Genomic DNA, 16,461 nt, shown 5'->3' with positions numbered 1-16,461 from the left:
AGGGTATTGCTCTTTGAGTACTGGATTCCTGACATAGAGGTCCGACGCCTGTTTATGGAGTTCACGAAGGACCTGCTTATGTTTTTTGGCTTCATACGGCTGTGTTATCAGGTGCCGTATTTCCTCATAGTGCTTACGGAGGTGACTCCTTAATCCCCTGGGCTGTGTTGGCTCATCAATCAGATGTCTGTTGGGATGCCCAGGTTTCTGGGTATTCAAAAGAAACTGCTTGGTTAGCATTTTATTTATTTCCCTTATTGGAAGTATTCTCGCCTCACTATGTATATGGTGTTCTGGGGACATAAGGAGACAACCCGTGGGGGTTCTGAGGGCAGTATTTTGGCAGGCCTGTAGCTTCTTCCACTGGGTAATCTTTAGGCTTGGCGACCATATCGGCGACGCGTAGCATGCAATCGGCTGGCCAATTGCTTTGTAAGTGGTAATGAGCGTTTCTTTATCTTTTTTCCCAAGTACTGCCAGCAAGAGATTTGAGAATTTTATTACGGCTCTGGATTTTCGGTACAATTGCGGCTGCATGCTCACCAAAATGTAGATCCTGATCGAACGTCACACCCAAGATTTTGGGGTGTGGGACAGTAGGTAGCGTAGTGCCATTGACGTGGGCGTTCAAAATGGTCAACATTTGGGACGTCCATTTTGTAAATAGGGTCGCCGATGATTTAGTCGGTGATAATGTCAGGTTTCGCGTGGTGAAGAAACTGGAGGGATCAGGGAGGTAGCCGTTTATTTTGTTACATAGCTCATCTGTGGCTAGGCCACTCTGACATAATCGGTTTAAGGGCTATCCGGGGGAGATCTCATCGGCAGCGTCTGTACACCTCTAGGTGCGGCTGCAAGCGGGCGTCTGTCTTGGAGCAAGCGGCTCGCTATATAAACGTGCCAAATAATATTTTCACCCCCGCTGAGCGGGTTGTGCGCTGGGCTTGGGACCCGCCACGTAAAATCATAGTCCAATGAAGTATAACAACAAGCCTCGGATAAATACACTCTCTATTGATGACGACCATAGCAAACGTTTGAAGGACAATGAATTGAGGGCATGCACCTGGAACGTCCGCTCCCTGAATGGGATTGGTGCAGATGCCCGGCTGGTTGATGTCCTCGTCAAAGCAAAATCTGACATCACCGCCATCCAAGAAATGCCTTGGACGAAGCAAGGAAGAAAGAAGATCAAAATTTGTGACATATATTGGAGTGGCCATACGAATAAGCACAGTTTCGGCGTCGGATTCGTGGTGGGAGGGAGACTTTGTCGCCAAGTGCTGGCGTTCACGCCTGTGGACGAGCGTCTCGCCGCTATCCGAATAAAAGCAAAATTTTTTAATATATCATTCATCTGCGCCCATGCGCCGACAGAGGAGAAAGACGATGAGGTGAAAGACACTTTTTATGAACAATTAGAACGCACATACGAGGCTGCCCCCGTCGTGATATAAAAGTCGTTCTTGGCGACTTTAACGCCAGGGTGGGCAAAGAAGGTGTTTTTGGCCCCACAGTCGGAAAGTTCAGCCTACACAATGAAACTTCTCCTAACGGACTGAGGCTGATTGACTTTGCCGGTGCTCGAAACATGGTCATATCCAGCACGAGGTTCATGCATAAAAAGATACATCAAGCTACATGGCTGTCTCCTGATCGAAATACTCGCAATCAGATCGATCACGTTGTGATAGATGTGCTTTAGATGTGCGCACGATCCGAGGACCTAACATCGACTCGGACCATTATCTCGTTGCAGCCAAAATACGCACCCGCCTCAACGCGGCTAAAACCAAGGAACAAAAAACACAAGGAAATCTAGGCGTCGAATCACAACAGACTGCCAATGATTTCGCAACTCGACTCTCACACCTGCTCTCTGAGAGCACAACTCATCCTGAAGGAATACAGGAGCAGTGGGAGCATATCTCCAAAGCACTTCGTACTGCCGCCGAGGAAAAAATTGGTTACCGGCGGCCACGAAAAAACAACTGGTACGATGAAGAATACCGCGTTGCAACCGAAAGAAAAGACGCTGCCTACAGGGCTCCGTTAAAAGCGAGCGCGACAAGAGGAGTGTGTGAACGCTATCATGAGTTGAAAAGGGAAGCGAGACGCCTTTTCATGAAGAAAAAAGCAGAAGCAGAAAGGCGTGAGTGCGAGGAGCTTGAGCTGCTATCCACCATGAATAACGCCCGAAAATTCTACCAAAAAATACGGCGATAGACGGAAGGTTTTAAGACCGGGGCAAACTCCTGTAGGAATGAAAACGGCTACCTTGTAACTGATGTCCAGAGAGTGCTTAGATTATGGAGGGAATACTTCTCTGCTCTCCTAAATGGAGGCAGTAATTCACCGCGCAGAGATGAAGAACCCGATCCCGCAATCGATGATGATGGAATATATGTCCCCCCGCCCGATTATGACGAAGTTAGAATAGCAATAACCAGATTGAAAAACAATAAGGCTGTGGGCGCTGATGGATTGCCTGCGGAGCTATTCAAGTTCGGCGGCGAGGAGTTGGTAAGGCGCATGCAGCAGCTTCTTAGCAAAATATGGGCGGACGGAAGCATGCCCGATGGTTGGAATCTAAGTGTTCTTTGCCCAGCCCACAATAAGGGGGATACTGCAAAATGCACCAACTATCGTGGAATCAGCCTTCTTAATATCGCATATAAGGCCCTTTCAAGTGTATTGTGCGTAAGATTGAAGCCCACCGTGAACCGGCTGATTGGACCTTATCAGTGCGGCTTCAGACCTGGTAAATCTACCATCGACCAGATTTTCACAATGCGCCAAATCTTGGAAAAAACCCGTGAAAAGAGAATCGACACACATCACCTCTTCGTCGACTTTAAAGCCGCCTTCGACAGCACGAAAAGGAGCTGCCTATATGCCGCTATGTCAGAATTTGATTTCCCCGCAAAACTTATACGGCTGTGTAAAATGACGCTGAGCAACACTATCAGCTCAGTGAGAATTGGGAAGGACCTCCCCGAGCCGTTCGAAACTAAACGAGGTTTCAGACAGGGTGACCCCCTATCGTGCGATTTCTTAAATTTGATGCTGGAGAAAATTATACTAGCTGCAGAACTTAACCGCACTGGAACAATATACTATAAAAGCGTGCAATTACTGGCATATGCTGATGACATTAATATCATCGGCCTTAACACCCGCGCTGTTAGTTCTGCTTACTCCAAACTGGAAAAAGAAGCGGTAAAGATGGGTTTGATGGTGAATGAGGACAAAACGAAGTACCTGCTGTAATCGAGCAAAGAGTCAGCGCATATGCGCCTTGGCTACCACGCTACTGTTGGCAGCCATAATTTGGAAATAGTAAAATACTTCGTTTATTTGGGAACCAGCATCAACACTAGCAACAACATCAGTACTGAAATCCAGCGAAGAATCAATCTTGCCAATAAATGCTACTTTGGACTAGGTAGGCAATTGAAAAGTAAAGTCCTCTCTCGGCGAACGAAAATCATACTCTACAAGTCACTTATCGTACCCGTCCTGCTATATGGGGCAGAAGCATGGACCATGACAACAGCAGATGAAGCGGCTTTGGGAGTGTTCGAGAGAAAAGTTCTTCGAAAGATTTTATGGACCTCTACGCGTTGGCGATGGCGAGTACCGAAGAAGATTTAATGATGAGCTGTACGAGCTATACGCAGACATCAACATAGTCCAGCGAATTAAAACGCAGCGGTTGCGCTGGCTAGGCCATGTTATGCTAATGAAAGATGATGCTTCGGCCAAGAAAATGTTTTTATCGGAACCCGCCTATGGAAGCAGAGGTAGAGGGCGGCCACCACTCCGTTGGAAGGACCAGGTGGAAAACGATTTAAACTCCCTTGGTGTGACCAATTGGCGCCGGTTGGCGGAGCGAAGGAGCGACGGCGCGCCTTGTTGGACGGCCATAACCGTTTAGACGGTTAAGCGCCAATTAAGTAAGTAAGTAAGCTCATCTGTGGGCCTGGGCCTGTGGCCATTATTGTGCAGTCATCGGCGTAGGAAACGATAGTAACTCCTTCTGGTGGCGAAGGTAGCTTTGATATGTAGAAGTTAAACCAAAGTGGGGATAGGACACCACTTTGTGGCACCCCTTGTTGAATTCTCCTTGGTTTTGAGGGACTAGTTTCCGTTCAAACAAACGGACAGACGGACATGGCTAAATCAACTCAGCTCGTCCCCTGATCATTTTGGTATACCTTTTGGTGGGTCTAACGGAAACATATACATAAAAAATTATTTGGAGCCGTGGAAATGAAAAAAGTCGATTTCGACCAAAACAAGTCCCAAAAACAAAAAAAAAATTTTTTTAAACTGTTAATGCCAACGTTTTTATCGCATAATTTTAAGTGGGATAGGAACTATGAGACAAATTCGTTTTCATCGGCAACACTTTTGCACGTTTCTGAAGAAACCCTTAAAAAATGGCGAAAAAATAAATTTTTCCACCAAAACACTCCTCAAAACTCAAAAAATAATTTTTTTTCAGAAAACTGTTATCGCCAAAGTATTTAGTGGACAATTTTGAGTCGGACAGGGTATACATTAAAATTTTAAAATGAAATGAAAATTATTTAAGTAGGTCATGAAAAAAACCTTAAAAATCAAAGAAAAGAAGTCAAAAAACTAAAATTTTGCAGGCTCGAAAATTTTTTTTTGGGTATGCTTAGTGGAACTTTTGTTTCCTGAGCTCAAAACCTATCGAAAAATCGATGGCGCGATATAGGTTAATAAATCAACCCAGCTTAATACACATGCATATCCGAGCGGGGTGGTATATAAGAACAGCAAACAGTTACGTGAAAGACACCAAACGAAAGTCTAACTGCTATGCATCGTTCAACGAAATCAGCTCAGATGAAAGGTTTGAATCAACAACAATAAGTACACCTCCCGCCCTACAGATGCGGTCACGCCGATAAACCACATATTTATTTGAGAATAGCTCAAAATTATCAGGTCTCAGTAAAGGCGACTACTTGTGCCGTAAAAGTGAAGCTATTAAGGAAAAAAGGACTAGTTTTGATCGAAGGCCACAAACATTTTGGTAATTAATGATGAGATGGGACGAATCAATAATTACTTTTGCGTTACGTTTTTTGGATTAACCAATAAAACAGGTTCAGCCCTCGACTTTCTGGTAAATAAATGTACCACCGTGTGTACCGCCCAAAAATATGGATCAAGCACCTTGTCGAAAAATGCATCTGAAACAGATATTTTAAACGAGGAAATGTCTCTCATACTTAAAGTAAATTTATAATCATTGATGTTACTAGTTGGCGCAACACCAAGCTTAGAGCAAACATAATTAGTAACGTCATGTTCAGTTAGAGAAGCATGTAGCCGTGACACAAATATGGTCCCACGAGGAGGCACAGCAGTCCCCTGCATAGTAGTAGCAAAGCACACTAGAACATGGAGCTGCTGTAGGACAAGGGGCAGTTAAACGTTGGTTGACCGACCTAGTGTTGTTGTTCGAACCAGTCAGTTACGTTTGGTTTCTGGCAGCCGCAACACTTGTACGCCCAGGAACCACCAAACTGTCGGTCACTGTGGTTGTAGAAGGTATCTTTATTTCAGCGTTTGTAACCGGTTGTTTCCTGTTCGGAGGTTTTTTTTTCTGTCCGTGGCATCCGGTTCTACCGGATGTTGTGTTTATTGATTTATAGCGCTTTGAGTAGGCTCTGCGCTTTTGACAGTTGTTTTGGATAGGCATGATAGGAACTTTTTCTGTTTGAGGCGCAGGACAGCAAGGTTGGCAAGAACCCTGCCCAGCCGTCATGACTACCCACAGTGCCCCACGAGATCATGCCGACTGCCTTCCTTGCTGTTCCATAGAAGATGCGATTGCATAATAGATGACTGCTAAGTGTTTAACCTTATCTACACCACTGAAATTGTTGCGCAGAAAATTGGTATCGCTAAATTTTAGTATGCATTATAATTAGTTGCAACTGAAATGTATCTCTCCTTTTTATCTCTACACTATTCTCCATTAAGTATGTGTTCACGATTCATGGCAACGGATCATTCAGTTATACACTATGGTCAACAGAGGTTTTGTAGCGAGTTATTTAACCACTGCCGCGAGTCTTCAATAATTTCCGCTAGATGGGTCTCCTTAACATTATCTAAGTGATGATAAGCCATAATTATTTGTTTGTAACTCTCCTTTGCGCGCCTAGTTTAGAGAGTTACAAATATATATACAAGTGGCAAGCACATTTAATATAAAACAAATTATTTCCATTATTTTACTTAGTTTTCAGTTAATTGTCGTCTTTCTTAAAGCGGAGTCATTGGTGCCGTTTGTCGTATCACTGTAGTCGTATCCCTAACGTAACCCTATACGATACATTGTTATCGATTACTGGTGCCTTAACCTAAAAATCGTGAAAATTTCAAAAAAATTAAGAAAACGCAAAAAATTACAAACATATTCCACAAAAAATAAGTCTCTTAGTCATAAAGTATACAAAACAATGAATAAAATCTACAAAAAGTTATTAAATTCACCAACTCAAATATTTTTAGGTTATGGATATGGCGAGAAACCAAAAACCAATTGGTTGGCTACGATACGGTTACGACCTTAGCGTTACGATATGGCACCAATAATCGATTACATTGATTCCCATAAGGTTGGTCGAATCAGCTGTTATAAGGTTACCGATACGGTTACCGATAACGCACCAATGTCTGCAGCTTTAGATACACACATGTTTTTAAAATAAATTTCTAAAAATAAAATAAAAATCTATCACGAAAAGTGTTTGATAACCGATCGTAATATCTAGCCACTAAAACAATACTTTTTTCTGATAAGTGTTGTTTCATCAAAGATCCATCAAAGCCCAAAGATCCAACACTTCTGTTTTTAATGCCTCGCCTAAATTATATCCCAGGTGAAATGTCATTGTTCAAAGAACAATCAGATTTTAACACTTTCTAAGTAAAATACAAGAATACATTGTGAAGTTCTACTGCCATAGGAGTGCTGTAAATAAAGAGAATTTTATATACTGAACCATGATTCAATCACAAGAGGTTTGCTCGGCTGACACATTTTTTGAAAATTGCAGCCATTTTGCTCCCAAATCGAATTGACATCCGTTAACTGTGTTGTTTCTTTGAAATTTTTCGAAAAATATTAGTAGTAGAAATAGGAAGCAATCAGTTTACAAATACCCGATAAGTACTAAACTTCATAATTTCTTAGAACATTTGTATTAATTTTATGACGAATTGATTAACTATGCCATAATCCATTAGTGTGGCTGAACATAGGTAAATTTATGAAAAGTACGGACACCAAGGAATCTTGCACTTTTATAAACCTAGTATAATCATACAAACCTAAATGAATTCAAAATTCATCGTTCCACGTCAAAAACTCGACTAGTAAATCGATTCACGTAAAAATATAATTAGTAAATATTGGTGATACCACAACGAAATTACTCATTGAGCATGTTAACTTATTCATTCCATATGTTCGGAACATTCGTCTCCATTTAAGAATTTGTGGAGTCGTTTTATATTTGAAATATTATGTATGTATTAGAGGTTTACGCCGATCACTTCATCGGCGGCGGCGGCGTACGCTCTATTATACACGAAGTACGCCGGTGTTCTTACTTTTCTTGATTTTTCTATTTAAAAAAAATACTTAGGTAAGGTTTTGTTTGTATGTATTTAAGAAAATTAACGTTTTGGTCATTTCGGAAAGATCCTAGGTTTTGCCCCAAAATCTCGCAGATCGTTCAAAAATTTTCAGGAGTAGCTCTTTGCGGAGGGATTGTCCCTCGTTCACTTACTCCAGAGAGGCTTCGAACCTAACCACGGTACTGCTGCGTCTGCTGAAGAGAAATGGATATACATAAAATGGTCACACTTTTGTCTGTATATCTGGCGCAAAGCGTAGTTTCACCTGGCGTTAACTCCTAATAATCGTCGCAAACACAATTTCTTTAAATCATTTGTGGCTCCTTGGCGCTCACGCACAAAGGCGACTTACGGTTGCTATTAATGGTCTATTAATACTCAGGACTCTCGTGGCACATGGCGCCTCCGGTTTTTTCGGCTGTTTTTAAGAGCTACAATTCCCGATGTGCGAACAGTAGCAATCCCGACCACCAGTCGCTACCACGCCTCCTGCCCTCACACCATATGCCAGCACAGAAGCTATAGGACTGCGACTTCGAACTCATACCTTCGTCGACGTCACTTTCCTAGAAGCTCTAGGTGTAGCTCCGAAGACTTTATAACGGATGTTTTTGTCCCGCTATGCTGCCTAGCTACAACAGAGAAACACCTTGAAACGTTAGGGAGTGACTATTCGGCCATGGATGCCGCCCTCGAAATCATAAGCAGTCTAAGTGGATGTTATTGTCATTGCTGATGTCATGGGTGAAAATCGTATAATCCTCGGCGCATCTATATACTTAAAATTTTACAAGGACCCTGGATAAAATGTAGACCAAAGTTTGCAGACGTTTGTGTTCACAACATTAATTTCGATAGTCTTCGTTAAATCAAAACGATATTTAAGAATGGAAGTCGACCGATTTTAAGTTGAAAGATGTTAACTGCTGTTTTCCGGCCGTATGATATAAAAGCTCATTATGGATGACTAGTTCGACTCTCCACTACGTTAGGGTAGTAGCACACACGGTCATTAGTTCGACTGTCTTGGGAAAGCTTTTGTTTCACCCCTTTGAGTGTTCATGCGAAGAAAAAAGCCTCACCTGGTAAATATATGTATGTGCCTACGTATTCAAATTTGTTAAAGGAGCCGTAACGTGTAGGTCATATTTAAATTTGATTGATAGGCCATAATCAATGTGATTCACTCCAAGGGACTAGTTTTGGATAGGGATTTTGCCTCACTGATTTAGCTTATTCTTTCAGCCAATCGCAATATTAAATTCTTTAAAAGATCGACACCTTTTTTGGGTAATTTGCTTTTTTTAACAACCTGTGAACAATTTGAACACATGTTCGCCTTACGTCATTTTATTTGAATTCATTATTCATTATTAATTTTTTGAAAAAAAAAAAAAATATGCAAACTGAGCATATAAATTTATTATATAACTTTTCTTTTGGTGTTTTGTTTTAACAACTTGGTGAATTGGGTGATGCAAAGGTGTTAAGCTGACATCGAAAGCGCCTGTTTTTTTAAATAACTTTTGAGCAGTTAGAAAGAGTTAAATTTCGCAATTAGTTTCTTATAACTGGCAGTGATGCGCATCCCTTGATACCATTTTCGACCATATCCGACAAATTTTCGACATGAACAATAAATGGCCTAAACAGTACCAAACGAGTAGAAAATATAGTAACGCGCCAGACGCCGTCGCGCCGATATTTTTGACATTCGGCGGCGGCGTGCAAAAAACGACCCAAATCGGCAGCGGCGGCGGCGTTTATTGGCGGCGTATAGCTCTAATTCCTGCTATTAGCAAATGATACACATGTAAAGAAACTTAAGTTAAAGTAAATCAAGGCAATGAGATAAGTTTTAAAATGTTCGAACAGAACACAATACCAATGTCTAATTGGCTTAGAATATTCCATAAGCTTTTTTACATTGGTCTTTTTTCATGATGTAAAATTATGAATACTACCGAAGTATCTCAATAAAATACATTTTAATCATGAGATTTATAACTATGAGCCTAGAAGTGGTAGAAATATAAGACTACCTAGTAGAGATATACGCCGCCGATTTTGGTCGTTTTTCGCACGCCGCCGCCGAACGCCAAAAATATCGGCGCGGCGGCGTCTGGCGCGTTACTATATTTTCTCTTTTAAGACTGTTTAGGCCATTTATTGTTCATGACGAAAATTGGTCGGATATGGTCGAAAGTGGTATCAACGGATGCGCATCACTGACAGTTATAAGAAACTAATTGCGAAATTTAACTCTTTCTAATTGTTCAAAAGTTATTTAAAAAAACAGGCGTTTTCGATGTCAGCTTAACACGGACTTTGCATCGCCCAATTTACCAAGTTATTAAAAAAACCCAAAAAAAAGTTATATAATAAATTTATATGCTCACTTTGCATATTTTTTTTTTCAAAAAATTTATAACGAACAATGAATTCAAATAAAATGACTCACGGCGAACATGTTTTCAAATTGTCTTCAAGTTGTTAAGAAAAGCAAAATACCCAAAAAGTGCCGATTTTTAAAAAAATTGTATTTTGCGATTGGCTGAAAGAATAAGCGAAATCAGTGATGGAAAATCCTTTAGTAGGTTTTAGGGGCATAAACACCCCTTAGAAATGATTCTTACCTCATACTTAAGTTGAGGATATACATATGGACGTATGAGAAGGGTTTGAAAAATAACTTGGGCTAATATTCACACTTCATCCTTCAACACCCAAGTCTACCGGTTTGACATTTCCTAAAGTTGGCGGCCCTATTCAAAACTAGTCCCTTGGAATGAATCACATTGATTATAGCCTATCAATCAAGTTTAAATATCACCTACACGTTACGGATCCTTTTATAAATGTGAATACGTATGCCCATATATTTACCAGGTGAGGCTTTGTCCTTCGCAAGAACACTCAAAGTGGTGAAGTAAAAGCTTTCCCAAGACAGTCGAACTAATGACCGTGTGTGCTACTACCCTAACGTAGTAGACAGTCGAACTAGTCTGAAGCTACGCGGTCATCCATAATGAGCTCTTATATCATAAGGCCGGAAAACATCAGTTAACATCTTTCAACTTAAAATCGTCCGACTTTCATTCTAAAATATCGTTTTGATTTAACGAAAACTTTTGAAATCAATGTTGTGAACACAAACGTCTGCAAACTTTGGTCTACATTTTAAAAATTTTATCCAGGGTCCTTGTAAAATTTTAATTATGTAGATGCGCCGAGGATTATACGATTTTCACCCATTCCGCAATTACATCCACTTAGACGAGGGCGGCATCCTTGACCGAAACTTCACTCCGTAACGTTTCAAGGTGCTTCTCTGGTGTAGCTCGGAAGCATAGCTGTACAAAAGCATCCGTTGAAAAGTCTTGGGAGCTACGCCTAGAGCTTCTAGGAAAGTGACGTGGACGAAGGTATGAGTTCGAAGTCGCAGTCCTATAGCTTCTGTGCTGGCATATGGTGTGAGGGTCAGGAGGCGTGGTAGCGATTGGTGGCCGGGATTGCTACTGTTCGCACATCGGGAATTGTAGCTCCTCAAAACAGCTGAAAAAACTGGAGGCGCCCTGTGCAACGAGAGTCATGAGTATTAATAGACCATTAATAAGTAAGTCGCCTTTGTGCGTGACCGCCGGGGAGCCACAAATGATTTAAAGAAAATGTGTTCGTGACGATTACTAGGAGTTAACCCTAGGTGAAACTACGCTTTGAACGACATATACAGACAAAAGTGTGACTATTTTATGTATCTCTATTTCTTTTCAGCAGACGTAGCAATACCAATTCCAAAGACCGGGGTTAGGTTCGAAGCCTCTCTTGAGTAAGTGAACGAGGGACAATCCATCCGCAAGGAGCTACTTCTGAAAATAGTTGAACGGTCTGCGAGATGTTGAGGAAAAAAACCCGGATCTTTCCGAAATGGCCAACACGTTGATTTCCTTAAATATATACAAAGAAAACCTTTCCTAAATATTATTTTTTTAAATAGAAAAATCAAGCTTTTTAAAGTAAGAACACCGGCGTATGCCGGTATATAATAGATCCTACGCCGCCGCCGCCGATAAAGTGATCGGCGTAAACCTCTAGCAGGAATGAAGGACAACAGATAATATTCGGTTCAATAACATATCTATGTATATACTAGCATTTTGTGACGTTGGCTTATATATTTAGATATTCGGTACATCAAACTTATTTGTTTCCCTCAAAGCGTCGGTTTCTACAACGCCCGATATGTTGCCAGAACTTTCTACGTCATTTTGTTCAATTGTTGCTACACCTCTTTCAAGCATAGGTACTACATCGTTAATGTTTTTTCAATCGCAACAAGAAGATTATTTCTGGAAAATCCACTTATAAATGCAGAAGCAATTTCTTCTCGCGTTGCCAATATTTTAATTTTTTGTAAACAACCCTACACCTAAATCTGTAGAATAATAAGAGCGCACGATTCAACAGTTGATAGAACAATGTCGGCTTTCATTCATTTTGTTGCCATATCCAATCAACATTTCAGGGTCACTATACTATTTGTAATAATAAAAGGTTGTGTTTCTACTACAAAATAAATATTATTTTAAGGTTTTTCATTAGTTGGTTAAGCTAAGCTTAAACTAAGCTTCCTTAAACTCTAGTCAAATTTAAACTCCAGTTAAACTACTGAGCAGTTTTTCAGTCACAGTTTAAGACCGCCTTTGGGGTAGGCTTTTTTGTACGGCAACACTGTTTTTTTGTTATCTCGATAATTTGTAGATACGGCAACAGCTGGATTTTGTTTAACAACAAACATGGAAAAAATATTTCTCCAGCCTTAGAGAAATATATATCTAGTTCCGGAGCTGATATCCAACATCATGTTGTAATTAGTCTTAAACCAGAAAGCTATCAAGTTGTTATTCAACTTCATTCTCCAATCACTATCCAACCTTTGAGAAATTTTGTAAAATGTATAGTTCTCGAGTTGACCTCCAACGTCATTCTCAAATTATTTTCCGACTTTTGAGAAATGCACAGCTTTCAAATACATATCTAATACATTTGTCCAATTTATATCCTACTTTGGATATCGAGTTGAGGTGGGTTGAAAAAAATCTTTCTCGAGGGGGTACCACCAAAGCCAACAGCTGTTTGTTGTGAGAAATAAACACCTGGTTGATAGCAGAAAAGAAGCGCTATTAACTAAAAATAAGTTATACATATTTTATTTTCTTGAAAATACTGTCATTTTAATCTTACATTTGAGTCCAGTAAGAGAACCACACATAAATACAAGTTGGGAACTATATTTTTTTAACTTAAGTAAAAGCGCTTTTTGCTTTATAAAAAATTTCCTTTTTTGCTTAGAACGTAATGATTCTCAAGTTGAGTCCTGTTTCGAAACAACTTTTGCCTTGTTATCAACATGAGCCGTCATTCCCAACGAACGCAAATAACTGATAGGTTAACTAGAGTTTAACCCCGTCAGATCGGCCACTTAAGCTCAGCTTAAACTTCAGTTAAAATATATTCTAAAAAACTGCTGAGTAAGTTTAAGCGTAGGTTAACTGACAATCTGCGTTGAGCTTGTACTGAAAAACCGGACCTAAATGTTTAGTTCATTGTTTTAATAAAACAATTGAAAATTTATTTGTATTTTTTGTAAATGTTAAAAATTTCATTCCAAAAAGCAATTTACAACTTAATAGCAAACATTTTTTTATCAACTAAGAAATTGGTTAAACATTTTATTGATAAACACCCCCAACACTCGCTACGCACATTGCTTAATTTTTTCACTTTTTATAATTTCAAAGAATTTTAAGCACGCATTCAGATATTAATATTTTACTAAAAACCTGCGAATCCATCCAACATAAAGCATTTTCTCCTATATGTAATGATAAACAGGTTGAAAGTATATTTCCATGTGTTACATATTTTCAGGTTTAACGATGACGAAGTTAACATTTTATCACAACTGGTAACTAGCCGACCACAGCCTACACAATCAGGAGTTCGGTTTGTTTCGTTGGCACTTTGTATGCTAATTGCTTGTCCATCTCTTGTATCTACAACAGCTTTCGAAAACAAATCCGTTGAATGGTTACAATGGATTATAAAAGAAGAAAAATTTTTTGGTAAAAAATCAGATACATCGGCATCGCTAGGCGAAATGCTACTTTTACTCGCAATACACTTTCATGGCAATCAAATTACGGCTATAAGCGAGTTGGTCTGTTCAACATTGGCTATGAAAATTCCAATACGCCCAAATAGTACCAATCGCATAAAACAAGTTTTTACCCAAGATTTATTTACCGAGCAGGTGGTTGCGTCTCACGCAGTTCGTGTTCCGGTTACTCCAAACTTAAATGCTAATATTTCTGGATATCTTTCGGTGCATTGTATACACCAGTTATTGAAATCTCGCGCATTTTTGAAGCACAAAGTTCCCATTAAATCATGGATTTACAAACAAATTTGTAATGCTATTCGACCGATGCATCCTGTAATGCCAGCATTAATTGATGTATACGTTAACACATTAATAGTACCAAATCCTTTGGGAAAAATTAATGTTGACCACATGCATAAACCATTTTCCGAAAATGACATTTTATACATTTTTGAGTCATCGAAAGAAGTTACATTTGATGGTAATAGCGTTTTTGGCGCAGCACAAATACTTGCCTCTGGAGCATCTACTACAGAAATAGATGAAACAATGAGAATAAAAATTAGTTGTCCTTTAACAGCGCAATTGCTTATTTTATATTATTTGGTACTTTATGAAGATACTCGTCTCTCTAATACACATAATCAAAACATGGCTTTAAGAAAAGTGAAGGAATATTCAAATAGCTTCTTGGCTGAACTTCCAATGAAATACTTGTTGCAAAAAGCAGAACAATATCAAAACGATTATGCTGGGTTATTTCATCCCTTACTTCGTTTGATTATATCAAACTATCCCCATCTAAGCATGGTCGATGACTGGATGGAAGGGCATTATACATCAATGTCGGTAACATCAAATTTGATGATAAATAAACCAATTGATCGCTCGCTTGTTATAAAAGGACTAGAACATTTAAGTACCAAACCGTCGATAGCTATACGAGTTTTTAAAGCTTTGTTAAAATTGCCTAATGAAAACCTAACGCAGTACAAGGATCTCATAGTTGAAAATATGTCCAAAGTTTTTCAAAAGAAAGTTCCACGAATAATACAAGATCTTTATAAGGATATATGGTTGCGCCTCAATTCTGTGCTTCCTACGAGTTTTTGGAAAATATCTTTAAATTCTGTAACAAATATGGACATATACACCACGAACATAACATATTTCAACGAAGATCTGTTAGATCCCTTACAAGTTTTAAGGTATATATAAATTTTACTAAGTCGATATATGTAGTAACAATAGTAACTTTAATGTCTTTACCTACTGATTTATATTTTTTATTCACAGATGTGGAAAACGTGTTTTTTACTCTCCTTATACACTTATGATATTATTACGTATTCTTCAAGGGAGTTTGGCAGCGTCTAAAGCTTTTCTTAATGTTCAAATGCAAACTAAACAAATATTAGACAAAAACGGACAATCGCAATGTGACAGTGATCGAGATGAATTAAAAACTGCCTTAATAGCGTCACAAGAGAGTGCAGCTGTTCACATTCTTTTAGAAGCTTTAGCTGATATGCATAATAATACAAAGGACACATCATCAATGTTTCACTTAAAGGAAACTCAAGGAATTATTTGTTCATTCATACATCAATCATTTATATCTGAGCCTTCGTTAGCTAAACTTGTTCATTTCCAAACATATCCGAGGGAAGTTATACCAATGATGGTAATGGGAGTTCCATCAATGCATATTTGTATTGATTTTCTTCATGAGTTCCTTAGTATGCCAGAAATGGACAAACAAATTTTTACGATTGACTTGGCGTCGCACCTAGTTCTCAAATATGCTATACCGAAAAGTTTAAGCGTTTCGAAATTTTGTATTAACACCATTCATTCATCGCTATCCCTGCTTTCAACCCATGCGAAATGTACATTTCTGAGCAACGTTCTACCAGCTCTTATTCGTTTTGCAGAGGCTTTTCCTATCTTAGTTGATGACTGTATTAATATTTTAATGTTAACAGGTAGAAGTTTGCATTCTCAAGGAACTTTGGGTATTAACTCTACCCAAATGCAACTGACATCAAACCCAAAGCAGAAATGTTTTAAGGATACCCAACAGTATATATCCATGATAGAAGAAGCTTTCGAAACGTTGATATCAAAAATTGTTAATAAGGTGGAACTGTACTAAATAATGTAATAAAAAGTTAAATGTATACATTGTTGTTATTGTAGCGATAAAACTCACTTTTATGTTTGTTTGTTTAATGGTGTGTTCAATTTATATTTAATATTTAAGAATTCATGAACTTAACACCGGCTTATAATAATTGAATATTCAAGTATTATTATTATTTTTTTTTAAAGAGAAACTGAAAAGAAAGAAACATTTACTGGCATTTTGCGATGGTACCATTTCGAAAACCGCCACGTAATCACCATCAGACAATTTCGTAATGGTATCCAAGGTTTCACAGACTCGAACCGCGAATCACATGGTGAAACTGCAGTTGCCTTAAGCACTAGGCTATTCTGTTTGTATTTGGTTTCTTGCTTATTTCAGTTTATCTCATTTGTGCACTAACAACACAATTTGAAACATTTTGTCTCTATATTAATTCGCGGTTCGAATCTCGGCGAAACCTTTG

The 16,461-nt window shown here is 39.0% G+C and overlaps 1 protein-coding gene across 1 annotated transcript in view; it reads left to right on the top strand.

Moving 5' to 3' along the window:
- IntS2 (integrator complex subunit 2) overlaps nucleotides 1-16,060 on the top strand; it is a 124,679-nt gene extending 108,619 nt beyond the window's left edge. Inside the window, exons 3-4 of the mRNA XM_067782376.1 lie at nucleotides 13,618-15,057; nucleotides 15,146-16,060. Of these exons, the coding sequence (XP_067638477.1) occupies nucleotides 13,618-15,057; nucleotides 15,146-16,004 (2,299 nt within the window). The 3' untranslated portion in view covers nucleotides 16,005-16,060. The remainder of the gene's footprint in view (nucleotides 1-13,617; nucleotides 15,058-15,145) is intronic.
- Nucleotides 16,061-16,461: the final 401 nt, after the last annotated feature.

Source organism: Eurosta solidaginis, chromosome 4 (genome assembly GCF_040869045.1).
Source record: "Eurosta solidaginis isolate ZX-2024a chromosome 4, ASM4086904v1, whole genome shotgun sequence".
Taxonomy (NCBI): Eukaryota; Metazoa; Arthropoda; class Insecta; order Diptera; family Tephritidae; genus Eurosta; species Eurosta solidaginis.
This window is presented reverse-complemented; position numbering and strand designations above follow the sequence as displayed.